Consider the following 25,381-nt stretch of genomic DNA (forward strand, 5'->3'; position numbering starts at 1 on the left):
ATTTTTCGCGACCTTTCTCTCTACTACTCTTTATTCGTTTCCATGCGCATCAAACATCATCAACGCTCACATAATCGCTTCCTTTATTCATCTCTCTTCTTATTATTATCAATACCGGCGGTATTGAGAGGTAGAGGAATAATTACTGTGATCTCGATCTCGATCGCGATTGTGATCTCGGTCTCGATGATGGTGGTGGTGGTGGTGATGGTGATGATGATGGTACCCTCCTCCACCGCCGCCACCACTACCGGTACCTTCGCCGAGGTGCGCGCCGCTCGCGACGGCGTGCGCCAACTGGTACGTTTTTGATAACATTCCTTTTGTCCGTTCGATGAGTTGGTCGTGCGGGGTGTGCGTTTCAGTCATCATCGTCACCACGCCTTGGTCCATGTCAATTTTCGCTCTAAGTTTGCTCGTTCGAATCAAGTTTACGATCCATTTTTCCGCAGCTTCGGTGTCCAAGTTCAACTTCTTGGCCAATTCTTCGATTTTGATTGTTTTTTGAACTCTGCAGTACGTTTCGAAGATGTGCATTCGCGCGTGTTCGTTGAACTCGTCGACGAATTTCGAAAGGAAAAAATCGTTTCGCATCATCGCTTCGCAGTTTTCTAAAGCTTTTTGCGCGGCGTCGAAATCGAATTTCACAAACAGTTGGTCGAAGAATTCCAACATCGGGTCTCTGTACGGTTCCACTTGCATGATTCGGGAGATATCTTTGATCATCCCGCGTCTTCGTTTGCTCATGATGACCGCACACGCGCAATATCTCAGCAAGTGCGGCGCTTCGTACTGAATCGCTTGCATGTATCGCTCTTGGAAAAACATGTCGCACAAACCCAAAATTCCGCCGCCGTGCGGTTGGTGTTCTTGGTGGTTAAAGAACACGAATAAACTCCAGTGACACAACCAACATCGGTTGCGCATTTGCTCCAAACTCGTTTTGAAGTGACCGTTATCAATGGCCTCTCTCAAGCGCGTTAAATCCTCCATCGCGTGTTCCCAGTTTTGTAACAAACAATCCGAGGCCAATTTCCCCCACAACGCGGCTCTTAGTTTCCCTTGATCTTCGCTCAGCAAACGAAACTGCCCCAACAACTCCGCGGAAATCTCGTACTTCCCGCAATCGAACTGATATTTCGCGTATTGAAACAACCCCTCGATCTCTTCCTCTCCCACGGAGTGCTGTTCTTTTAACAAACTCTTATTCGCTCTTTTGTCCGACTTCGACAACGTCTTGCCGTGTTCTTTCAGAAACGCGAGCAACTTCGAGCACGTATCGCTCACACTCTTCAAAGAAGAAATAACCTCGGTTCTCTTTTGCTTCATCTCCTCCGGAATATCCGACGCGTTGTTGATTTGCTTGTACAAATCCCCGGCGAGATCGACCATGCGCGTTTTCGATAAAAGTTCCATCTTCGCCCGCGAAACCTCCGCGGAATCGAAGAGATTTTTCGATTCGATGAATTCAATCATCGGGTAGGACAAATGGCGGTCCAAGTACTCACCAATCTGTTCGTAATTTTAATCGTATATAACGTAACACAACGAGAGCGAGATAAACGAGAGGAAGAAAAACAAGGTCAGCGGATGATGATGATATAAGTCTCGCGCTCCTTTCCCGCGGAAGTTGGAGAGAGACGAGACAAAGACACACGAGAGAAGTTTCAAAGAAGTTTACGAACAACACAACACACACAACAAACGAGGGCTTTTACCTTGGTCGTCAGATCCCACCGTTTCGGGTCCTCCTCGCTCATCTTTTACTTGAATTCTACTACTAATAATAGTACTATTATATATACGTATAGTTTCTCTGACGAACGCTTTTCTCTGTCTTGTGATCTCTCTCTCAACCGTCTTTCAAAAGTTTCTTCCGTTCCTTTCAAAACAACCACAGCCTCGTTTCGCTTTTCACAAAACTCTCCGTGGTTATTATCGATGATGATGCAAAAGAGCGTTCAGTGATGTGTTGCTTTAAAAAAAACGAAAAGGAACACAAGAGAGAGAGAGAGAAAAAAAACAGGAGAGTGAAAAAAAAAAAAAACTGATACCCTAAATAAAAAAATGGTTTTGTCGAGATGATTTCTCTGCCGTGAGTTTGGGAAGATTTTTACATATCTTTCGGTCTATCCTGTTTCCTAAAACGTCACTGTGCGAATTCAACAACAGACGCGCGCAGTTATCATTTATTATTATTATTTATACCACTATTGAGAGAGAGAGAGAGAGAGAAGACCTGTAAGTATATATATAGTGTCTCGTGTAAGGCTGCGTTTTGCACGTGTTATTTATTGTGGTGTCGTACGCGCAAAAGTAAAATTATATCTCTTCGTGTTGAAGAGAGAAGAAAGAAAAATGAGATATCACGCCGAGGACGAGGACGCGAGAACAAAAACGATGCAGACGACGACGAGCAGTGGCATCGGCGAAAGCAGAGGACGACGACCGCCGTCTTTTTCCTCCTCGTCGTCGAGAAGAAGAGAAGGAAACAAAAACGACACCAAGGAGAAAAAAGATGTTCCGAAAATCACCGAGTTTTCTCTCACCGAGGAAGAAATGGCCAGACGAAACCACCAGCCGGTGCGCGTGTCCATGGACGAATCCAAAAGAGATGTCGTCCGAACGACGAAAGCTTTAATCGGCTCGCTCACGATAAAGTACTCGGTCGTGTGCCAAGAGGGGTGTTATCCGGATAAGAAGAAACACGCGAATCAAGACGCGTTTTGCGCGAGCGCGATGCACGGCGGGGAGAGTTTGTTGCTGGGCGTGTTCGACGGACACGGGCAAGAGGGGGAGTCGTGCGCGCAGATCGCGTCGAATATTTTCCCGCAGATTTTGACGCAGTTGAGCAGAGAAAAAGCTGAGAAGGTGAAGATGGAAATGACGACGATGAGAGGCGACGAGGAGGATGATGGTGATGGAGAAAACGAATCGGAGTCGGCGCAAACGGAGGAGGAACGGTTGATGAGATTATCTTCTTCCGGATCGGAAGCGAATACGAAACGAACGAATACGACGGCGAAGAAACGCGATCGATACAAGTTTTTAACGGAGACAGATTTGGAGGTGAAAAATCACTGCGATTCGCCGCAATCGAATTTGAATTCGCTCGCAGACCGAACGAAACGTGGTGGTTTACTATTCTCGGGAGGTTTAGGATTAGGAGGAGGAGGAGGGTCGTCTTCAAATTCGAACTCGTCCAGAGAAAGATCGGAAGAAGACTCGCATCGCGGCGAAGAAGGAAGCAGCGGCGCGGATATGGACATCAACCCTACGAATATGGTCGTTAAGGACAATGACATCAGTAGCCCCAGCTCGGGCAGAGCGAGTTACACCAGCGAAGACTACGACGATGATAATAATAATACCAAGACGACGAAAAAAGCTGGAACGAGAACGACAACACATTTTGACGAGCACATCTACTCCAACGCGTTTCGAACGGCCAATTCAATCGTCGTCAAAACGTTAGGGACCAAATGCTACGCCAGTGGAACTACTGCTGTGACGGCTTTGTTCGGAAAGGATAACATCGTCCGTTTTGGTAACGTCGGCGATTCGAGAATTATATGCGCGATGTCGGATTCTGACGTGATGACCCGGAACAAAAACTGGAAAGCTGTGCAATTGACTCGAGATCAGACGTGTTTTCGCCGAGATGAACGCGATCGCATGCGCAAAGAATCGAGTAAAGAGCTCTCGTTTGCGTCTATTGGGATGGTTTTGGGAGAGTGCGAGTTTCACGAAGATTTTGAGGAGACGCAAGATTTGCAAACCGGCGTAGCCGGCGAACGATGCGATGATCCTCCGAGAGTCTTTTTAGGCGGTCACAAATTTCCAGGTTGCGCGTTTACGAGATCGCTCGGCGATTCCATCGCCAAAGAATTGGGTGTCTCCGCGGAACCGGAGTTGACGCACCACGATCTCAACGATGGGAAAACGAAATGTATCATCATCGCCTCGGACGGCGTCTTTGAGTTTGTTTCGAACGAGGAAGTCGTTGGCATTTGCGAAGAGTTCTATCCGGATTGCGACAGAGCATCGAAAGAGATTGTAAAATTGAGCTATAATAAATGGGCAATCGAAGATGAACGCGCGGACGATGTTACGGTAATCGTTGCATACGTCAGCTCTACCAACGATGTGGATATGCTCGCGCGCGACGAAGACGAGAGTAGCGACGATGACGACGATGACGACGGCGACGATGCGTATCTTTCCTCCTCTTCTTCTTTGGACGACGGTGATGATTACGACGACGGTGCAGACGAAATCGACGAGAACTCTTCTCCTTCTTCCGCCGTAACGATTCGAGAGCGTCTCCAAAGCGTCAACATCTTTGGAAGAAGATGATAATAATAACAACAAAAAGTATATACTAATATTAATACGACGAAAACGATCGATGACGTTACGCGTATCATGATGTAAATTAAGAAAAATGTAAAACAGAAAGTTAAGTGTAAAAACGACGAATTTTGCGCGTATGTAGTGATGAGTGAGGCCAAGCGAGTGTTCGATCGATGAACGCGTTTAAAACAAATCCACTCACTGTGTAATGTTGTTGTAATAATTTTTATTTAAAAACTGCAATAATGAATTTTACCGCGCTCTAGTTTTCTCCGCCTCGACGATTTGTTCCGCCACGGAAATAGATACCGCCGCGTCTTCTAACTTTCCGCTTTGCGTCCCATTGCTCCCACCGGCGTGTGGATCCCCACTCGCGACGTCGATATCGTCCAACTCGTCCAAGGATTTGTACACCGGCAGCGACTCCTTCGTCGACGCCGTATATTCTCCATTCATCTCCTCGCCGCCGTGTTTATTTCTTCGCTTTAATTTTACGTGTAAACCGGTGGTCGTGTGAATGGTTGCCCCGGTGGTCATGCCACACTCGCCGTCCGGGTGAAACTTCGGGTCCAACTCGAAATCGAAGCGTCGCATGATCATGGCTAAAGTAACGATGGATTCAAAAATCGCAAACTGGTCTCCGATGCATTTTCTTTGCCCGCCGCCAAAAGGTAAATAGGCGAAATCCTCCGTGTACTCGTCCGGCGCTTTCCCGTCGACTGGGAATCGTTCCGGAATAAACTCCTCCGGCTTGTCCCACAACCTCGGGTTTCGGTGTAAATTCCAAACGGAGATGAAAAAATCCGTCCCTTCGGCGATGTCGTAGCCGCCCAATTTCACCGGTTCGATCGCTCGGCGAATCAACACCGGCGGCTGCGGATACAATCTCATGGACTCGTTGATCACTCTCGACGTGTATTTCAACTCCCTCATATCAGCCACCGTCGGTAATCGATCGCCGCACACTCGATCGACTTCCTCGAAGACTTTCTCCTTCACCTCTGGGTGTTTCGCCAATAAAAACGTCGTCCACGTCAACACCGCCGCGGTGGTTTCGTGTCCGGCGATTAACAAAGTCATCAAATCGTCTCTCAACTGTTTCGAGGTCACGTCGTCTCCAGACGCGATTAAAAAGTGCAAAATCGACGGGTCTTCCTTGTTCATGTATTCTTCGACGAACTCGTCGTCGGATTCCTCGACGATTTTCTTGCACCGTTCAATCAACACGTTCAAAGTATCGTTCACGACGACCAAGGCTTCTTGACACGCGCGTTGCCTCGGCACCAAATACGACAAAGGAGGCACCTTCCAATACGGAATAAACGTCACTGACCTGTATTCAGCCTCTCTCAACACCGTATACACGGCTTTAATCACGGGATCGTCCGTTTTCAACGAATCGAAATCGTAATTAAACACCGCCTTCCCGATGATATCCAACGCTAACCGCGAATAAAAGTTTTCCATCTCCACGGACGTCCCGTCAATCTCCGCCCTCGCCAACTGCGCGCTTCCTTTCAACCCACAATCGCCAAACATATCCACCATGCTCGCGACGTATTTTCGGTGCAACGCCGGGACGATAATCTTTCTGCGAATCTTCCACACCTCGCCGTTGGCCGGGATTAACCCTTGTCCCATGACGAAATCCAAAATCTCGGAAAGTAAACCTTTCGAGAACGATTTCGCCTGGTGCAACAGAATTTCCTTCGCGACTTTGTTATCGGAAACCACGACGAACTTTTTCGGCCCGATGGCCAAAACGAACTGTTCCCCGTACGCCAAGAAGAGTTTATACAGCGGCACGAACACCGGCTGCCCGGCAATCTCTCGAATATCGCCCGAAGCGACTGGCATTTGACTGTCCGCCTCTCGCTTCCATTTCTTTTGCGTTTTCGTCAGAGATAAAATCAAAGCCTTGATGATTGGACTTTCCGTCTCTTTAAACCCAGGCAAGGCGGATTTTATGGAATCCGCGACTTTGCGCAAAGGGCCGGTGGAGGCGTCTTTGGTGAACTCTCCCGAGGCGATGCGTTCTTCTAAAGTCATGTCATTTTTGTTCTTCTTTTTACTATTATTATTGTCGTCATCGTTCTCCGACATCGATTGAATCGTCGTTGCTTTTCTCGTCGTCGTTCTCGTAAACGTCGTCGTTCGTCTAAACGCGCGTCGTTGGTGTTGTTGTTGTCTCGATGATTTTGATGATGATTTCCCCAACAACGCAATCGATCGACTGCTCGCCGTCGTCGTCGTCGTCGTCGGGCTGCTGCAACAACACGCAGAGGACGCGCGCATGATGATAATAACGAGATGATTTACTCGAAGTTTTTATATAGTATAAAGAAACTTCTTTTGTTGCTCTCTCTCTCTCTCGTGTATGTGTGTGTATGTCTTTGTGGTAACAGATAACAACCGAGTTCTATGGATAAAGTTTTTCTCTCGTTTAGGGCAAAAAAAGAAATCCAACAATATCTTTTATTTGTAAGAGGCCCTTGAAAATGGTACGCGCCGCGCGCGTTATGATGAAGTCTCACGTTCTTCTCGCTGTACTCTCTCGACAAATTCAGCGTATTCTTCGTCCGTTGGTTCTGGGCACCCTTTTTCGAGCAAGTAGTGTACGCAGTCGGGGTGCTCTTTGTATCGAGCGTAAGCGACGTATAGAAAGTTGTTCAGAGGTGCTTTCGCCTCTTCGACTAAGTATTTGAGGCAATCGAGATTGCCAAACACTGCAGCGCCTAACACGAGGTCGAACTTCAACGCATCAGTTATGTTTCTTTCTTCGACGAAATATTTCACGATGTTTGTGCGACCATCTCCTGCCGCCTGTATTACAGCTTTTTCTTCCGTCTCTCGCGAAGGTTTCAGTTTGTCCAAAAGAAATCGAACACAGTCGAGGTGTCCTCCACTAGCAGCTAGTCTACACGACTTTTCTTCATCACCCGGGCAATCATTAGAGAAGCAGTACTTCAACATCTCGAGATTACCTTCATCTGCTGCCGAATTAATCGTCTTTTCATCCCACTCGCACTGTTTCACTTCTCTCGCCCACTTGAGGAACTCGAGTTTGTTCGTTCCAGCAACTTGCTCGCAAAACCAGGCTTGATCTCTCACCGTTCCATCTTCAAATTTCTCTCCCCAGGGAAAGTGATTCCACGCCCATGCCAACGTCGAAATGGATGAACATTCGTAAACAGCGCAACCTAATTTCGATACGTCTACCCCGGCGTACTTAAGCACACCCCGACTCTCACGATTCACCTTTGAAAAGAACCACCGATCTGTCCTATTCAATTTCGGAATCACATGCGATACAAACACATCCTTGTGATGCAACACCAATCCCGTCCACAGCTTGGTCGGCCCAAGCTTTAAACGCTCCATTTCCGCGGCGAGATCTTCTTTCTCCCTCTTCTTCTTCCTCTTCTGCGCACCGGAGAGTTGTTTCTTCTTCTTCTCACCGCCACCCATCATCGCATTTCTTTTTTTTTCCCACAGAAAAATTGGCGTTTACGAGAATTATTTGAGCGTTAGGGTGGACTGGATTTGAGTCACATGCGCATAGAGGAGAGTGAGTCGAAAGGAACATCATGCACACGTGTTTTAATAAAATAAAATGAATTCTCTTTCTTTGCACTCCTGTTTGCTATATATATCATCATCAATCATTCTTGTTCGTCGAGAGAGTTTGTGAAGGAATCTAAAACCTGCATCGCGAACTCGTAAACGCCGAAGGTAATCGCGCTACTCGGCGCGGATTTACACAATGCCGGGACTAAACCTTTGTAGAAACCGCGCACGCCTTCGGTTTTGATAATGGAGAGAACGAGCGGAAACGCTTTGTTTGCGGTTTCCGCGGCGCCGTACGAGGCGGCGCGTTTGAGACCGACGACTTGTAATCGCTTTTTCATGACGTCCAGAGGGTGGATGGCCACGCGCGCGCACGAACCGGCGAGGAAACCTTTCGCGAAATGGTTCAACTCGAAACTACTACTATTGCTACTGCTGCTTCTGCTACTACCACTACTACCACTATTATTATTATTATTATTATTATTATTACTACTCTCTTTACCGATTGAGTTCAAGTACTCGTACACGCCGAATTGCACCGACGTTGCCGGAATAATCTCAATCAAAGTAATCCCTAAACCGGCGTACAATTTTCGTCGTCGCAACAAACCAAAGAACGCATCAAATACTCCGTTATACGTTTTCGGTATCCCTTGAGACGCTAACTGCGTTCGGATGATATCGAACGGGTACGTCGCAACCGTCGCCGTCGCTCCGGCGACTGCGCCAAACACAAAGTTATTGTTCAAAAAACTTGATGATGATGATGATGAAGACAAAGAATAAGAAGAAGAATTCAACGCGTTCAACATTCCAAACTGAATCCCGGTGTACGGTATCCACAAGCACAGCGCCGGTATGGTTCCGGCCCACAGACCTTTCCTGATCCCTTCCTCTCTCGCAATCGTCGCCATCGCCGAGAACGCGCCTTTATATTTCGCATTCGTCAACGAATAGTTTTCTTTTTGTATTTGTAAACGGATTTTAATCACGTCTAAAGGTGCGACGAAAACTCTCGCCACCGCTCCGGCAAACGCGCCGGCGACGATTGGATTTATGTTGTTATTGTTGTTGTTATTCTTTTTGTTCGTTGAAGCTTCGCACTTTGATGGATACATTAAAATCATCGCCGTTGTTGCTGTTGTTGTTGTAATTACTGCTGCTGCTGTGACCAAAGATGATGATGGTAACCGAACTGATGATGATGCGCTTCCTCTATTGTTAAAACTTCCTCTCGTTGTATGTCTTTTATGATGATGATGTTTGTTATTGTTGTTGTTGAAGTTGAAATTGGAAACGATGAAGTTGTGTGTGTTGTTCCAAATCATAGTATAGATATGTTGAGATGATGATGTCGACAACACAACAACGGGAACGCAAACAAAAAAGTGGAGGAAGAGATGAGAGAGGGAGACTTTGTTTGTCGCGCGTTGGTGTTTTAAGTGCGTGTGTTTAAGTGTTTGTTGTGTAGAGTACTATGAGCAACACTGTGTGACGAATTTCAGCATGCACGGTTCTTTTTTTTTGTTTTACGCGTAGGGGGACCAGACGATGGACACGATTTTAAAAATTCTTTCAACCAACATCGAATCCTCAGAAATTATAAAAGGCATCTGAAGCGAAAGTAAACACGCGGGAGTCACTTATGAATGGCTCATCACCGCCCGAGGGCGACGTTTTTGCATCGATAGGAACGCAAGGTGTGTTTTACCGCGTTTTTTTGACTTCTTAGAACTTCGCGACGTCCTCGTCGCGCGCGGACGTCGAAAAACGAAATCACACACATGTGATTTCAAATTCAATTATCTTCAAATCCAAAAGATAGGCGTGTCTTCGCTTTTCTTCGTCGCTTCTGATGACTCGAAAGACCACGAAAGACCAAACAAAGACTCGAAGAGATGAAGAAAAGGAATGCGTCGCATTCTTTTGCGCTCTTTGTCGTTGGTTTTCGTCGGTCGCGTCGTCGTCGGGGGCGCATGCGTTTGAAATTTATTTTTTTTCTCCTCACCTGCATGAGAAGAGCTCTCTTTTGGTTTCGTCTCTTATCAAACTTCAAAAAAAAACACAAAGAGTTAGCCAAAAATGTGAACTCAAACCGCTAACCTAAATCCGCGCCTTTGGCGGCGTCCACTAACTATGATCGTCTCATCGAACAGATACAGTAGATCAAAGAACGACTACCTTGGTACAGCCGCGATATGAGACAAATTGGTGGAATCTGAGAGAAGATGATGGTATCCTTACCTCACTCTCAACTTTACCGCCACCACCACGGCCCGGAGGAAATCTTGATATTCGTTCTTCGAATCGGTCTTCTTCAAACAAGAAGAGGAAAGGGCGTCGCGAGAACAATAATAAGAAGAAGAAGTCCGTCACCGTCGCTGCGACCGCAGCTGCCGAGTTAACGCACTTGCGACCGACAGAACAACAACGCGCGACGAATCAGGGGATGAATAGAAAGGAGCGAGAGGAGGAAGAAAAGGAGGAGATGGAAGGGTACGAGTTTGATGACGACGACGAAGAAGAAGAAGAAGAAGAAGAAGGTGAAGATGACGAAGAAGATCGAAGAATTAATAATAGTGACTTCCCGACAGCGATAATCACAAAGGGTGCATACTATGAAAGTATGTACGAGCGCGAGCCGGTTCCGGATGATGATATCAAGGATAAAGAAGAAGAAGAAATAAAAGGTCTCGCGAAAGTGTCGGAAGAGGTTTTGAGGTTGAATCCAAAAACAGACGTTATTACGGATAAAAGAGCAGCGGGAAAGCAAACCTACGTACAGAGCTTGCAGAAAATCGCGATACGCGCGTACTTAAAAGCAGAATTGGATAAGTCTGACGACGATGAGCAAACGCGCGAAAAGGTGCGCGACGCAGCTCTCAAAGGCTTATTTGTGTATGACGAGCAAATCGAAACAAACATACCGAGTGTGGAGAAAGTGAAGTTTTTGTACTGTAAGTATGAAGATATCTGGGACGAGGAAATGCGTGAGACGAATCATTCCACGTTCTGGCCGATGTTCGGGAAAAAGGAGCTTGCTTTTGCCAAAGGTAAAATATTCCTCGATGAAGTCGTCATCGGCAGGGGCCATTTGGGCTCCGAGGAGAAAGATTCTCTTTTAAGAACCATTGACTCCTCTTTGGCCGAAAATCTTGAACCCGCGTTTGGTACAATGAAACGTAGGGCGGATGCCGCGGAATCGCTCGTTGAAAGAGTTCTAAAAAAGTTACTCGACGGGACAACTGACTCTTCTTCAGTAATGGACGAAAACAGTTTTATGTGTTTTTCTCCGGCGGCGGAGGATCCAAAAGTACTCGGTAAAGAGAAATTTGAAGAGTTCGCAAAACTGATCGATACTATTTGCGAATTCAACTCTCTTTCGCAGACGGAGAAAAAAAAGTTTGATGAAGGGTACAAAGCGGCGTACCAATCAAAACAGTCGACCATTTTGAATACCACGCGGATGATCTGCACAATAGATGGTGTAGGTGCGGATCATTTCGATACGACCTTCCGCACGCTCATTGGCGACGACAAGAACGGTGTTCCCAAAAATGTATGTTGCCGTCGCTACACCACGTTCGAAAAAGTGAAGAAGTGTGTGCTTAAAATGTTCGAAGAGAACAACAAAGAACTCGAAGTTTACTTCTTGAAACGATTATACGTGGTCAATTACGCCGTTGGCAATCAGAGCAGCCGCGCATTTTTACAGCCTCCCGATGACGAGGAGGAACAGTTCATCTCGTTCGTTAAACAAATGATTACCGATGAGATTGATTTCGTCGGAAACGAGAAGCAGTGCGCAACTGGAATGGAAAAGGATGAGATTGAACGGTGCGCGCGTAAGATTTTACCTCTCTACTGGAAGCACGTCGATCGTATGCACAAAGCGACTGAATTGGCGTGGAACAAAATGTTAAAAATTTCGAATAAAAAGCGATGTCTCATTACTTTGCACGTAGAGGCGACGCAGCGTATAGCTCCCGGCGATGCAATAGGCGAACGGGTTATCAAGCAGTACTGCTTGTCCGAAATGAAGCGTAACTTAGCCGAATATTTCGACTTTTGCGCTCGGGCGAAATTCGAGATGGTCGTGGGGTCGAGATGGCTTTTCCGCGACGTCATCATTGGCGGCATGAAAAAGCTCAAAATACAACGAGTTACAAGCAACGAGATGGAACAATCTAACGAAAAAGGGTACGCTGAAACGAAGTGGTTGAGCAAAAATCGCTTACATTCTGATGAACAACTCGCGAAGACGTGCTCCTGCGACGTGGACTGGCAAAATCTGTCGGTGGAAAGGTTCCACGTTAATACCGCTCCTTCTTCCGCGTCTCCGTCGCAGCACGTCGTTCTGGTGACAGTGCATGCGCATTTGTCCCACGCTCACACGAGTGGTGGCTATCGCTTATTCATACAAAGGCAACTGAACGATATCGAGTTCATGTTATGTTCGAAAGGAGGCGAGGTGGAAATGCAGCCACTCGCATCCGAGTTACTGATGGCGATCGCGGAGACTTTGCCGGCGCGCCAACTCGAAGCGCTCGCGGACGACTTTACTGAAATTCTGCGAACTGCGTGCGAGAAAAATAATCAGCTCGCCAAATACTCTGGTATGCGAGTCATTGCGCGTGTCCTCGTCAGTTGTTGGATGAACGTTTCAGCTCTCCCGAAGACGCAAGAGAAGTTCGTTCAACTGCTCGGAGGCGACGAAAGACTCGCACAATTTCAACAGGCGCGAGCGGCGGCGAGCAGTGGAAGTGAAAATAGAAGTGAGTATCGCAAGTTTTTATCCGATCGCGTTGACTCAGAGGTTTTGCCGTCTATTTCGGAAGGACAGGTGATGACGACCATCGAAGGTGCAATAATGAAGTGCTTCGGGCTGTACAACCAACGTTTCGACAGCGCTCGCTCAAAAGACAAAGACACGATTGAGCGTTTGTATTTGCATGCAAACTTACTTTTCGGAGTGCACCGTAAATTGTTGGGCTACGAAATGGGAGGTAAAAACGGAAATTTAGCTCCCGCTCGAAACAAGAAGGCGGCGCCGATGACGACGTCGGACAAAAAGGAGAAAGCATTTTCAAATAGAGTCGACGATAACGATAAAAATAAGCGCTGGGACAAACTGAACGTGCCCGAAATAACGAATGAAAGTTTTCAGTCGTTAGCCGAAACGTATGGTATCGAGAAAAAAGAGTCTACTGCTAATGGTAACGGCATAAACCGCGGCATAAACCGCGGCAACACTACATTCTGGGAGTTGGAGAACGTCGAGGAATTATTTGTCGGTGTCGAAAAATATATGGAAAAAAAAGCAAACCAAAAACGCAATATAAAGTGGGGTGTAGTCTGGAATATATTGTCGCCGGAGTTTCAACAGAACGTAGAAGTTCATATCTCCAACAACTGGTCCTGGGGTGGACCAGTTGATATGAACAACAAGGAAAAAAAATGTATCAAATGTATCAGCGATAAGTACAACAATCTGAGACTGCTCTTCCACGAAAAGAGAGACAAGGGGGAGACGTGCTACGCGAACGTCGGAGAGAAACGATTGAAGGAGCATTACGAGAAAGGAGGCTTTTGGAAAGAATAAAAGATATCATCGCTCAGAAATGGCGCGACATGAAGAGACAGAGAGAGAGACATACATACCACTAAACCACAAGTACGGTAGCTGGCAAGTGGAGACGATGAGATGGAAGAGGAGGATTAGATATCAAAAATATAGATTAAATAGTTGTAATAACAGCGCAGAGAGACGCCGCACGCAAGCCAATGGCGAGCATTCATCAGCCGTTTTGATTATATTCCCATCCCGAATATTCCCCTCCATGATGCGTCGATCGTTAAGTGGTCCACGGTGGTAATACCCATCATTGCGACTAAAGCGGTAATGGAGAATAGCGCCATCATGGGTCTAGAAGGAAAAGGCGAAGCCGCCGAGATCTTCAAGGCGGCAGCCTCGGCGGTGTCCACGTTTGGCGTTCGCGCGAGTCCAGAACCCGGACTTTCGGGAGCTGAAAGAGCGCTAGCAAAGATTGAAGAAGCGAGGAGTCGAACGAAATGAACGAGTTGAAGCGTAAGATCAGTGAAGCGTCCGGAAGCTCCGAGTCGACCGTACAGACGCGAAGTCGCCAAATCGAAGGCACAGAACTCGAGGGACTGCAAGAGACGTTGGCAACCGGGACTCAAGAACTTAACCGATTAAAGGGCGCTCAATCAGCGTGGGAAACTGTTGATATCCTCATCTACTCAGGCAGAATATTTCCGCAGAATAGAAAATTCCGCCGCGGGTAATTTTTGACAACACAAATCGGCATGAATGATGCGGTTACGCTTCTTTGTTGCAACCAAGCGTCCCATCTCGAGTAAACACACTCACGACAGTTCGATTCGTACCAACATCGCGGTCGCTTGCGCCGTATCCGAGACATACCGATCCAGTTTGTCGCGTTGTCGGTTTCGCTTCCGAACAATTTTATAGGCGGAGCGTAAAACAGGCATATCAGATATCCCAGTTGGAGTCGCTCGTTGACGCTGAAACTTTCTACAATTTGCACAGCTTATGTTCTGACGAGAATGGTTGCGTCAGATCGTCAAAAGCTCTCGTTCGTGTGCACGCGTGTGTGTGTGAGTTTTGCCATATGTAGCGAAGTTTAGAGAGAGACGAAAAAAGGAATGTTTTATTATCCTTTTTTTTTTGTAAGACGACACTTTTTAAACCCTAAAATAGTATGAGAGTAAGTATCTTAAAAACGACGTTGGAGCGCACAGCGCACTGTCACTTGCGTCTTCTTTAACTCAGTTGGTACAAAAGATTTTTCCAAGACATTTTGCACATACTGACACACCACCGTGTGCTAGGTTAGAGTGTGGGACTGTTAATCCCGAAGTCACCGGTTCGAATCCGGTAAGAAGAGCTTCTTCTTTTTTTTTGCACCCCTCTACTGCTGACTGGCTGATGCATTCGTGAAGGTGATGAAGATGGGATGATTCTTTCTAAATTGTTGTTTTTTTATCTTGTTTCAAGTGAAAAAATATCGGCTCTCCACAAAAGCCAGAGAGGATGAACAACACGACGACAAAATAACAAACGAGGAGACAGAAGACGACTTTTTATTAAACGGAGGACAATGATGACGATGCCTTTGCTGCGATCATCTTTGCGCGTCGTCATCGCTTCTTCTTCTTCTTTTAATTCTTCTGTCTCGTCATCAAAAACGCCTAAAATTCGTTTGATGACATCAGAAAAGACATTGGATACAAAAGAAGAAAAGATATTCACGACAAAAATCATCGTCCTCGGGACCAATCACACCTCGTCTTCCGACGCGGAAAAAGTCACCAGGATAATCGAAGACGAGAAACCAGACGTGGTCGTCGTCGAGTTGGATTTTGAGCGATTGAATTCCAATTCCAACTCATATAAAATAGGTGGAAAAGACTTTATGAACGCGGTCAAGTCCGGAATCGCGATAAAACAAGACCCAATCGTGCTGTTAGGGGACGTGAAAGCGAAGGAGATTCCGGCGATGTTGCTGAGCAAAGCGACGAGCGTTGAAAATGTTGTTCCCGAGAGAGTCTTCGGCGGCTTGGCGTACTTCCTCGAATCTTTTAAAGACACGTTTGGCGTCGCGCCGACGGCGAGCGTTTTGACGATTACGCTCGCGTGTGCGCTCGTGGATAATAATTTCGTCGAGTTGTTTGTGTTGCTCTATGGAGTGTCCGTGGTATCGGACGTGTTGTTGAAAGATCGAGACGTCGTATTAGCGGAGAACGTGTTAAAAGGCGTGGACATCGCGAAGCGGTTGCGAAAGAAAGAGTTGCTTTCGAAACAGTTTACGTTTTATTCTTCTCCTTCTTCGGATGATGCTTTTCTCGATGAAGAAAACGATACCGCGATAGAAGAGTCGCAATTACCTGTATTTACGCTCAAACGTCCGTTTGAAAGCAGAGACGAGATTCGGCGACTGAATTTGTTCGAGCCGCGTTGGTTGCGAATGCTCGACGAGATTGCCAAACGCAACGAAGGATCGCTCGTCGGCGCCAAGCTCGGCGTCGTTCTCGCGCAAAACCGCTTGTACACGCCCGAAAATTTCAACGACGAAGACGATGACAAAAAAAATATTGACAACCAAACGGAGAAGAAGAGAGTCGCGAGAATCGTATTCGATCCGTTCGTCCAACGAGCGAAAGTCGTGGACGCGAAAGAGTCCACGCGACCGGTAACCGGCGCTCGGAAAGTTGAAGTCCTCATAGCTTTGGATTCCGAAGCAAACGACGATTTCGTGGGCGAGTTTCGAGAAGCCCCGGGTCAGCGAGGATACATGCTCGCGTCCCCAAAGAAGTTGGCGGATGAAAGAGTAGATGGCACGTCGTCATCGAAAACATCGAGCGAAGAAGAAGAAGAAGAAGAAGAAGAAAGTAAAATCAAATGCGTGGTCGTTTGCGGGAAATTGCACGTGCGCGGCGTCGTCAGTCGATTGCAGCAGGGTGGTAATATGAATAACAGTAGAAGTGGTAGCAGTAGTAGTAGTAGTAGTAGTAGTAGAGATAGCGATAGCGGCGTTGTAATAGTAACTATGTAAAACAAAATATTGTATTACAATCGCGCACGCGGAGAAAAAGAAGAAAAATATGAGCTGCGAGTGAAATGAGAGTGCGTTTACGTTCTTTATTGTTCGTGTTTCTCTCCGTTAAAATCTCCTTTATCACAAGCTTCCCTTTGTGATAATGATGTTGTTGATGTTGATGATGATTATTACTCTGATGTGCGCAGCTCTCCACCTTCGTAAGACCAGTCGTTTGGTAATGGACAGTCGTTGTCGAGGAGGTATTGTACACATTCGGTTTGGTTGTTCTCGTGCGCGTCTCGCACGGCCCGAAAGTTCCACGGCGCTTTGGCGGTTTCGTGCAAGTACTTCAAACAGTCCAAGTGGCCGTGCTTGGCCGCATGCATACACGCCCATTCGCTATATTCATACTTACGCTCAACAAGATATTCGAGTACGTGGAGATGACCTTTTGCAGCCGCCCAAGGGGCAGTCAAATCATCCCAAGGCGCTTTGGCTTCTTCGCGTAAGTATTTGAGTACCTCGAGATGACCGTTGAAGGCAGCATATGCGCACGCAAACACATTGATAGGACACTTCTTTGCAACGCAATACTTTACCATTTCCAGATTACCTTGTCTTGCGGCCGCATGAATCGTCCTATCATCCCACTTACACTTTTTCTCCTCTCGCGCCCACTTGAGCAACTCGAGTTTATTCGTTTTAGCAACTTCACGGCAGAAAGTTGCTTCGCGCCAGCCTCTCGGCCACAACGATTTATGCTCCCACGCAATCTCCAAAGTCGATATCGACGACATCTCCTTCACTTTAAACCCCTTTTTCAAAACCCCTGCGCGAGACGATCTCTTAATCAACTTTCTCGTCTCCGGATTCACCTCGTACAAGAATTTGATATCAGTCCCATTCAATCTCGGAAGAATGTGTTGGAAACAAATATAATCGTCATTCACGACCAAACCCCACAAATCTCTCTCCCCCATTCGTCTTTTCTGCGCTCGCGTTGTTCTCGCTCCAGAAGACATGACGACGCGGATGTCTCCTTCTTCTTCTTCTCCTTCTTCTTCTTTCTCTCTCGTCGCGTGTCTTTACGTGTGCTCTTTGTTTGTGGTGTTTTTCGTCCAAAACGAAAAATTGGCGTTTTGGCGGGAAAAGAGAAAAAAAAAGGAATTCCCAAAAACACCATTATCGAAGCATTGGGTGCCAGAGGAAGAAGCTCTCACAAAAGCTGGCTTTTCCCTTCTCAGAATCAAAATCGAGTCGTTGTTATTCGTGACGCGGAGGAGGTGGTGGTGCGCTTTTTGAGCTCAGAACGCTCGGTATTAGGTGTGCAGAGAGTACTAAAAACACATCATGAGAGAGAACGACCCTCGACAGCCTCCTCGAAAAGGATCCGATGGAAAGAAAGAACAACACGAAGAAGTGATCTACTCGGACCGATTCGTCCCGTCCCGAGACGCGCGCGCGGGCGCGAACAACAACAACCACTCGTTCGACGAGGACGAATTGAAAGCGTTCGAGGACGTAGACGACAGAGAGGATGTAGATAACGACGGCGAATTGGTGTACCCGAATTATCGCCACCGGTACGAGCAACAGTCGTTACGACGAGAAAGGAGGGAGACGAACGAGGACGATTTGGACGACGATTTCGACCGGGTTCCGGAGACGACGACCACTACGACGAACAATAATAATAATAATAATAATAATAATAACAACAACGTCCGAATGATTGTGGCGAACACGGAACGAGAAGATACCTCCGCGGCGTACCACGAATTGTTGAGAAGCGAATTGCAGTTACCGAATTATACCGCGAGCGGAGGAGGCGCGAGAGGACGAGGGGACGATAGCGGAGGTCGAGGAAACGGGACGAGTGGAGGAGGAGGAGGAGGAAACGCATCGACTGGGGGAGGAGGAAGTCAAGGAAGTCAAGGAGGAAGTCAAGGAAATCATCAGGTTTTGTACGACGGGTCGCCGCTGAAAGAGACGCATAGGAATAAGAAAACGCTGAGGTTTAAGACGGATTCGCCGCCTTCGAGCGGGCCAAAGAAACGATATCAGCAGTATAATCCAGAGCAGGATGGGTATTACGGTCAAGGAGGGAATGGGTTGGGAGCGCAAGGGTCTCGTGGCATGAGCGAGAACAACGAAGAAAACGCGGCTGGTGTGAGCTATTACGAACACCACTCGAACTCTACTTCGCCGTATTCGTTATCGCCGATTGGTCGAACCGGTCCTTTAGGAACGGCGTTAGCCGCGCCGCGCAGAATGCCGCGCAAAATCGCTCGGTCGCCGTTTAAAGTATTGGACGCGCCGGCGTTACAAGACGATTTCTACTTAAACTTGGTCGATTGGTCGGCGCATAACGTTTTAGCGGTTGGTTTGGGGTCGTGCGTGTACTTATGGTCCGCGTGCACGTCGCGCGTAACGAAACTGTGCGATTTAGCACCTTCGGATTCCGTATGTTCCGTCGCGTGGACGCAACGGGGTACGTTTTTAGCCGTCGGTACGAACACCGGCGATGTCCAAATCTGGGACGCGCACAAGTGTAAGTTGATTCGAACGATGACTGGCCATCGCTCGCGAGTCGGAACCTTAGCGTGGTCCTCGAACATGCTCTCCTCGGGGTCGCGCGACCGGTCCATCATGCAAAGAGACGTCCGTTCACCGGAACAGTTCACCGGGAAACTCTTGGGCCATAAATCAGAGGTGTGCGGTTTGAAGTGGTCCTACGACGATCGCGAACTCGCGAGTGGTGGAAACGATAATCAACTCTTGATTTGGTCCGCCTCCGCCTCCAGCGGCGGCCCGGCGCTGCGCCTGCCTCAACACCAAGCCGCCGTCAAAGCCATCTCTTGGTCTCCGCATCAACACGGCCTTCTCGCCTCTGGTGGCGGTACCGCCGATCGATGCATCCGCTTTTGGAACACCACCACCAACACTCCGTTGCAATGCGTCGATACCGGCTCTCAAGTTTGCAACCTCGCCTGGTCGAAAAACGTCAACGAAATCGTCTCCACGCACGGCTACTCCCAAAACCAAATCGTCGTCTGGCGGTACCCAACCATGAGCAAACTCGCCACCTTAACCGGTCACACGTTGAGAGTGCTCTATTTGGCGGTTTCTCCGGACGGACAAACCATCGTCACCGGAGCCGGCGACGAAACGCTTCGGTTCTGGAACGTCTTTCCCGGCCAAAGGAGTCAAGGCGGCGTGCAAGAAAACTCCGTGTGGAACTTGAATCGAACGCAAATTCGATGAATAATATAGCGCGTAAATGCATGTAAAGATAGTAGAATTGTAGAAATAGAGAGATATACATTGACTCGTAAACGGAATTTTCCTCACAAGAACACCAACGAACGAACTCTCGTGAAGAGAATATGTCATCTTTCGCCTCTTCCTCGGGTGAGGCGAGCAAAGAGAACAAAAACCAGCCGTCGATTTCTCAGCAGATTAAAATAATCACGCCGTCCACTTCCTCTCCCTGGGGTACCATCGGTCGCACGTTCGTCCTTTCCGCGGTCGCGTTGTTCAGCAAAGCGCTTCTCGGGATGTTCAATTCGACGACGGTGAGCAATCACGAGACGTTTTTACGCGCGGTCACGAGGGAAGATCGAGGCGTTGATGAGAACGATGACGATACGAAGAAGAAGCGTAAAAAACCGGGTTTGATTACCGTGGCGAATCATCACTCGACGTTCGACGACCCGGGGGTGTTAGCGTACATGACGCCGTTCAAGTTTTTCTTAACGGAAATGTTCCACCAAAACAACCGATGGACGCTGTGCACGGCGGAAGTGGCGACGGCGAACAGACTGGTGGAATCGTTCATTCTGAGCGGGAAAGGCGTGCCGATATACCGAGGTGGAGGTATCGATCAACCGTGCATGAAAGTTATGGCCGAGCTCGTCGCCTCCGGTCGATGGTTACAAATCTTCCCGGAAGGTAAAGTGAACCGAGAACCGCGAGGTCAAACGCCTTTGGACCAAAGATTGAAATGGGGATTAGGAAAGATTCTGTGCGACGTCGAGGAGATGGGTGGAGAACAACCGATGATTTTACCGTTTTGGCACTCTGGAATGGACGAGGTGAAACCGTACGAAGGGTGTAAAACGATCTTTCGGTGGGGGAAACGCGTCCACGTGACGGTCGGCGAACCGATCGACATGAAACAGTTTCGAGGCCGGTGCGGGAAGTGTAAAAACGAGGAAGAGAAAGGAGCGCTGTACGCGGAGATGATGACTGTGGTGAGAGAAAAGATGAACGAGGTGAGGAAGAAGAACGTGGTGGAAAGAGAAGAGATGGGCATAAAGGTGAGCGAAGAGGAGAAGAAGAAGGATTAAGAAGGTGTGATACTACTTTATTAAAATTCTAAAAAATTTCAAGCGCGTTTGTTCGTCGTCGAGCGTAATGAGTGCGTTTCATTTTTATCGACGAGTTTATACAGTGTAGCGTTGTTACCGCCCCGTGTTGTTGTTGTAATATATATATATATATGAGAGTATTATCCCGAATGATGATGAGAAAGAGGCCGGCGTTGGTGACGTTTTGTTGCAATCTCTCGTTTTGCGCTTTTTTTCCTTCAGAAGTCCACCGAAGTCCCACAGAAAAAAACGCACACGAAGAACACAAAGGCGTTTACAATAGAGTAGTAGAGAAAAAATGGGTCACACGATTTGGATTCGCGCCAATTCCCTCTTCACCTTCGCGTCCACCGCGCTCGCCTTGGTCGCGATACTCGCTTCCATCACGGATATTTGGCACACTGCGGAACCGGACGTGTTTTTGCGCGTCAAATCCGTCGAACGTTTTCGCCCGGTTTCCCCGAACGCACACAGAAAGAAAGCGTCTTCGAACAACAACGAAGTAAACGACGAAGCGTCGCTTAATTTCCAACTCAGGCTCGACTTGCGACCGCTCTTTTCGTGGAACACGAAGCAAATCTTCGTCTCCATCGACGCGGATTACGAAACGGAAAGGAATAAGCGCAACACGATTTCGCTCTGGGATTCGATCGTGACACAAAAAACCAACGCTCTGTTGAATTATCAAAACGTGAGGAACAAATATCGATTCATAGACCAAGGGACGCATTTAAGAGGCAGGGAAGTGAATTATACCGTGCGGTGGGAAGTGATGCCAGTGGCGGGGAAGTTGTACGGAGGAAAGAAGTTGGTCGAGAGGGTGAAGATGCCGGATGAATACGTGAACTAAAACGCTCGCGGCGCGATGTAGAGCAGTAGAATGCGGTAGAGTAAAGAGTAATTTGATAATAGATTTTGCTTAAAGGTACACACAAAAACACGTATAACTTAACGTACACACGAATCTGCTGCTGCTTTGTTTTTATTGATGCTATTACAAGTCGAGGAGAGAGATGGCTGGAGGCGCGGGGTTCGACGGTGTCGGCGCCGATGTGGGAGAGGACGCGCCGAGAACGATGTCGTCGAAGAAATCGATGAGATTGTTCGTCGTTTCGTCCATAATGGCGTCGTTGTTGTTTTGTTGTCTCTTTGCCGCACGCTCGGATGCACGCTTGATCTCATTCGCTCGGTTCTTTGCTGAGGTAGTGGTCGCATCGTCGTCGTCGGATTCGTCTTCATCGTCTTCCGAAGAAGATGCCAGCGCTCCTGTCGTTGATGTCGTTGTTGATGATGGTATTGACGACATCGTCGTCGTCTTATCTATGCGCTTCCACTCTAAATCTCCTCCTTCTGCTGTATTTGCTACTTCTAACGATTCTGAACTCAAATTCTTCATGCGTTGTCTTCTCTCTTTGAACGCATCTAGGCTGGTGGAAAATTTTTCCTTGACTAACTTGGCTCCTTTTCTCATGCCTATGGCAGATATTTTCGCTATGCGTTGCGTTTCTATGGCAGATATTTTCGCTATGCGTTGCGTTTCTATGGCGGATATTTTCGCTATGCGTTGTGTCTCGCGGTACACGTGTTTTGCTTCCTTTTGAAACTCAGAACCAAACGCGGCTAATGCGCTTTCCTCGTCCAAATCTTCATCTTTCACGTCTGAACCGAATTGCGCTTTCCCGCTTCTCGCCGCGATGGCGCACGCGCGGAGACGATCTCGGACGAATACTTCGTACATTTGCGTGTGTCTGAGAGAGACACGAAACAAACGCGTTCGATGGTTTGGCGCGCCTTCTACGAACGCGTCTTGGTCGAGCCACAAACCATCGTTCGATATCGCTTCCGGGGGTGGTCTTTCTAAAGCTACGGATTTCACGAATCGAGGGTAAGATCCAATCGCGCTGGACAGAAAGGTTCGAAACGCTTTCGATATAACCTCTTCCATTGTCGTCGTCGTTGTTGCTGATGATGTTGCTGCGGATAACGTCACCATGGGTTGTGGTTCTTCCAGTAGCGGAAGATTCTGAAGATGTCGCCGCCGACGACGACGGTGCTCCCGTCTTCCTAACTCTCTCTCGCTCTCTAAAGTCTTTTGCAACTTATTCGCTATGCGTTTCGGCACGAGCTCGAAATCCTCCTCAAAGTACGTGTACGACCCGTCGTCTAAATTCAACAGGAACACTTCCTCTTTCGGGACTTTTTCATACGCGCTCATGAGTTGCAGCGGTAAACCAACCACAAAAGGCATCGGCGCGGTGAGATAATCCATCAATCCCGCCGGTACCAACGGAAGAAACACGTGTTGCCATTTTAACGGAAAGACCATTCTGTTTGCCGCGTGTGTCGCGCGAGACAGTTTTGATAACGACTTTGACGTCAAAACAATGCGTCTTTCAAACAATAACGCCACGAATAGCGCCACGATAGCATCGGAAGGTACGACGTTCCGCTTGCCGTATTTCTTATCGTTTAAGCGCGCTTCTTCTTCTTCTTTTTCGGCGGCGTTGGATGTACCCACGGCGTTGATGTTGTTGTCTTTGTCGCTGTCGATTTTTATCCTATTTTTGCCATACTTTTCATCGTCCATATATTCCTCGTCGTCATCGCTACTTCCGTACAGAAACGCATCGAAACAGGCCAAATCTTCCTGCTCCTCCTTCCTCGGCACGCGCAATCGCAAACTCGGCTCCGCGTTCGGCGACGGCACCACGAGCACGTCCTCTTCTTCCCCTCTTCCTCCTTCTGAGTGCTTCCCGTTCGAAACAGACGCACCCAGCGTCGCTCGAAGAAACGCACCTAACTCCGAAGACTCGAGCGCGAAACTCTCCGCGTCTAACTCCTCCTCATCATCATCATCCCACAACGCCTTCGCGCTCGGCAACGCCGCTCGCAATATCTCTTCGAACAAACCGTAAAACCGTCTCGAGCTCAGCACGCACATCGCTACCTCCTTTTCTCCTACGTCTCCTCCCTCTGACCCCGCTTTTTTGTTGTTTTCTTCTTCTGATGTCTTCTTCTCCTTCTTCCGTCTACGATATCGCAACACGAACCCAAAGTACCTCTTCCCGTCTTGGTCGGTCAAACCGAACGTGTAATACTCAGACGACGACGACGACGAAGAAGAAGAACCAATGCCCTTCTCCTCTGGAAAACAAAAGTTTCCTTTACACGCGATTTCGACGAATCTCTTTTGCTCCTCTTGCTGCTGCTGCTGACGATGCCGTTCTTTGTCTTCTTTGTCTTCTTCTCCATCTCCGTTCGTGAAAAGCATCATCCGTAACGGCACGGATGTGTTTTTCTTTTGCACGAAAAATGCGCTCGCAATCGTACCATCATCGTCAAAGTCCGAAGAAGAAGAAGAAGAAGGAGAGGAGGAGAGAGGCGGAGGGGACATCTGCCCGAGAGATGATGGGCAGCGAGGCGCCTCTTGTTTTGGTAAAAAGTGCGCGCGCTGAAGTGAAGATTTTATTCCAACTACCTTTTTCCTCAGAAGAAGGTGGTTGTTGTTTCCGAGAGCGAAAGGAAGAGAGAGAGAGAGAGAGAGATAAAAGAGAGCGGAGCGATGTCGACTGGAGCGACGACGCGAGGGCAGAAAAGACGGAGAGGGGCGAGAGATTTGTGGGAGGTGATCGTGAAGTGCGACGATATTTGTTTCCAACATATTCTTCCGAGATTGCATTCGAACGATGTGAAATTCTTGCACGGAGTGAATACGGAGACGAGAAAGTTGATTAAGAGATCGTCTCGTGCGGGGGATTTGAAGAAGAAGTTTAGAGTGAACGAGATGTCCTCGATATCGACTTTGGAAGTTGCGTGGGAGCATTATCCGTGGGGCAAGTTGCTAAAGTACGGCCGAAGGATGGACGAAACATATTTCTCCGAGCAAGTTGCTAAAACGAATAAACTCGAGTTGCTCAAGTGGGCGCGAGAGGAGAAAAAGTGTAAGTGGGATGATAGGACGATTCATACGGCCGCAGAACAAGGTAATTTGGAAATGGTAAAGTATTGCGTGGCAAATGAGTGTCCCATCAATGCGGAGGCGTGTGCATGTGCTGCCCAAAACGGTCATCTCGAGGTACTCAAATACTTACGCGAAGAAGTCAAAGCGCCTTGGAATTTGGGTACTGCCATTCGGGCGGCTCACAATGGTCATCTTCATATACTCGAATATCTTGTCGAGCGTAAATTTGATAAATATGATGAATGGGCGTGTGAGTATGCGGCCAAGTTCGGCCATTTAGACTGTTTGAAGCACTTGCACGAAACCGCCAAAGCGCCGTGGGACTCTCACGCCGTACGAAAAGCGCACGAGAAAAACCACCCAGAATGTGTACAATACCTCCTCGACAACGACTGTCCTCTCCCACCCGGTTGGCGATACGAACATGGAGAATTGCACACGTCCGGATCATCATCATAATAATACTAATACTTCATGCGCGCGAATATGCTTTAAAGCGCTTGTAATAATATGCACGCAAAGAGAGAGAGACATCAACACTCCGC

The 25,381-nt window shown here is 47.8% G+C and overlaps 14 protein-coding genes across 14 annotated transcripts; 8 read left to right on the plus strand and 6 right to left on the minus strand.

The window, feature by feature from the left end:
* Window positions 1-108: 108 nt before the first annotated feature.
* On the minus strand, window positions 109-1,760 carry Bathy04g02150 (eukaryotic translation initiation factor 3 subunit E; the record flags this gene model as incomplete). Its single annotated transcript, XM_007513650.1, has 2 exons — window positions 109-1,512; window positions 1,719-1,760. 2 exons carry the CDS (start codon window positions 1,758-1,760, stop codon window positions 109-111), a joined length of 1,446 nt encoding a protein of 481 aa, XP_007513712.1.
* Window positions 1,761-2,559: 799 nt separating this feature from the next.
* Bathy04g02160 (predicted protein) lies at window positions 2,560-4,356 on the plus strand (the record flags this gene model as incomplete). The annotated part of the gene is made up of 1 exon (XM_007513533.1): window positions 2,560-4,356. One exon carries the CDS (start codon window positions 2,560-2,562, stop codon window positions 4,354-4,356), a length of 1,797 nt encoding a protein of 598 aa, XP_007513595.1.
* A 249-nt stretch (window positions 4,357-4,605) lies between these two features.
* Bathy04g02170 (predicted protein) lies at window positions 4,606-6,456 on the minus strand (the record flags this gene model as incomplete). Its single annotated transcript, XM_007513547.1, has 1 exon — window positions 4,606-6,456. One exon carries the CDS (start codon window positions 6,454-6,456, stop codon window positions 4,606-4,608), a length of 1,851 nt encoding a protein of 616 aa, XP_007513609.1.
* A 414-nt stretch (window positions 6,457-6,870) lies between these two features.
* Bathy04g02180 (predicted protein) lies at window positions 6,871-7,821 on the minus strand (the record flags this gene model as incomplete). The annotated part of the gene is made up of 1 exon (XM_007513512.1): window positions 6,871-7,821. The coding sequence occupies one exon, from the start codon at window positions 7,819-7,821 to the stop codon at window positions 6,871-6,873; it is 951 nt and encodes a 316-aa protein (XP_007513574.1).
* A 194-nt stretch (window positions 7,822-8,015) lies between these two features.
* Bathy04g02190 (predicted protein) lies at window positions 8,016-9,251 on the minus strand (the record flags this gene model as incomplete). The annotated part of the gene is made up of 1 exon (XM_007513341.1): window positions 8,016-9,251. One exon carries the CDS (start codon window positions 9,249-9,251, stop codon window positions 8,016-8,018), a length of 1,236 nt encoding a protein of 411 aa, XP_007513403.1.
* Window positions 9,252-10,372: 1,121 nt separating this feature from the next.
* Bathy04g02200 (unknown protein) lies at window positions 10,373-13,525 on the plus strand (the record flags this gene model as incomplete). The annotated part of the gene is made up of 1 exon (XM_007513382.1): window positions 10,373-13,525. One exon carries the CDS (start codon window positions 10,373-10,375, stop codon window positions 13,523-13,525), a length of 3,153 nt encoding a protein of 1,050 aa, XP_007513444.1.
* A 470-nt stretch (window positions 13,526-13,995) lies between these two features.
* On the plus strand, window positions 13,996-14,229 carry Bathy04g02210 (unknown protein; the record flags this gene model as incomplete). The annotated part of the gene is made up of 1 exon (XM_007513782.1): window positions 13,996-14,229. The coding sequence occupies one exon, from the start codon at window positions 13,996-13,998 to the stop codon at window positions 14,227-14,229; it is 234 nt and encodes a 77-aa protein (XP_007513844.1).
* Window positions 14,230-15,074: 845 nt separating this feature from the next.
* Bathy04g02220 (predicted protein) lies at window positions 15,075-16,520 on the plus strand (the record flags this gene model as incomplete). The annotated part of the gene is made up of 1 exon (XM_007513660.1): window positions 15,075-16,520. The coding sequence occupies one exon, from the start codon at window positions 15,075-15,077 to the stop codon at window positions 16,518-16,520; it is 1,446 nt and encodes a 481-aa protein (XP_007513722.1).
* A 173-nt stretch (window positions 16,521-16,693) lies between these two features.
* On the minus strand, window positions 16,694-17,527 carry Bathy04g02230 (the record flags this gene model as incomplete). The annotated part of the gene is made up of 1 exon (XM_007513360.1): window positions 16,694-17,527. The coding sequence occupies one exon, from the start codon at window positions 17,525-17,527 to the stop codon at window positions 16,694-16,696; it is 834 nt and encodes a 277-aa protein (XP_007513422.1).
* A 328-nt stretch (window positions 17,528-17,855) lies between these two features.
* On the plus strand, window positions 17,856-19,769 carry Bathy04g02240 (predicted protein; the record flags this gene model as incomplete). Its single annotated transcript, XM_007513659.1, has 1 exon — window positions 17,856-19,769. One exon carries the CDS (start codon window positions 17,856-17,858, stop codon window positions 19,767-19,769), a length of 1,914 nt encoding a protein of 637 aa, XP_007513721.1.
* A 122-nt stretch (window positions 19,770-19,891) lies between these two features.
* Bathy04g02250 (predicted protein) lies at window positions 19,892-20,854 on the plus strand (the record flags this gene model as incomplete). The annotated part of the gene is made up of 1 exon (XM_007513545.1): window positions 19,892-20,854. One exon carries the CDS (start codon window positions 19,892-19,894, stop codon window positions 20,852-20,854), a length of 963 nt encoding a protein of 320 aa, XP_007513607.1.
* Window positions 20,855-21,173: 319 nt separating this feature from the next.
* Bathy04g02260 (predicted protein) lies at window positions 21,174-21,725 on the plus strand (the record flags this gene model as incomplete). The annotated part of the gene is made up of 1 exon (XM_007513749.1): window positions 21,174-21,725. One exon carries the CDS (start codon window positions 21,174-21,176, stop codon window positions 21,723-21,725), a length of 552 nt encoding a protein of 183 aa, XP_007513811.1.
* Window positions 21,726-21,869: 144 nt separating this feature from the next.
* On the minus strand, window positions 21,870-24,269 carry Bathy04g02270 (DENN domain-containing protein 1A; the record flags this gene model as incomplete). Its single annotated transcript, XM_007513572.1, has 1 exon — window positions 21,870-24,269. One exon carries the CDS (start codon window positions 24,267-24,269, stop codon window positions 21,870-21,872), a length of 2,400 nt encoding a protein of 799 aa, XP_007513634.1.
* A 168-nt stretch (window positions 24,270-24,437) lies between these two features.
* Window positions 24,438-25,295, plus strand: Bathy04g02280 (the record flags this gene model as incomplete). Its single annotated transcript, XM_007513774.1, has 1 exon — window positions 24,438-25,295. One exon carries the CDS (start codon window positions 24,438-24,440, stop codon window positions 25,293-25,295), a length of 858 nt encoding a protein of 285 aa, XP_007513836.1.
* Window positions 25,296-25,381: the final 86 nt, after the last annotated feature.

This window comes from Bathycoccus prasinos (assembly GCF_002220235.1).
Source record: "Bathycoccus prasinos genomic : Chromosome_4".
Lineage (NCBI taxonomy): Eukaryota > Viridiplantae > Chlorophyta > Mamiellophyceae > Mamiellales > Bathycoccaceae > Bathycoccus > Bathycoccus prasinos.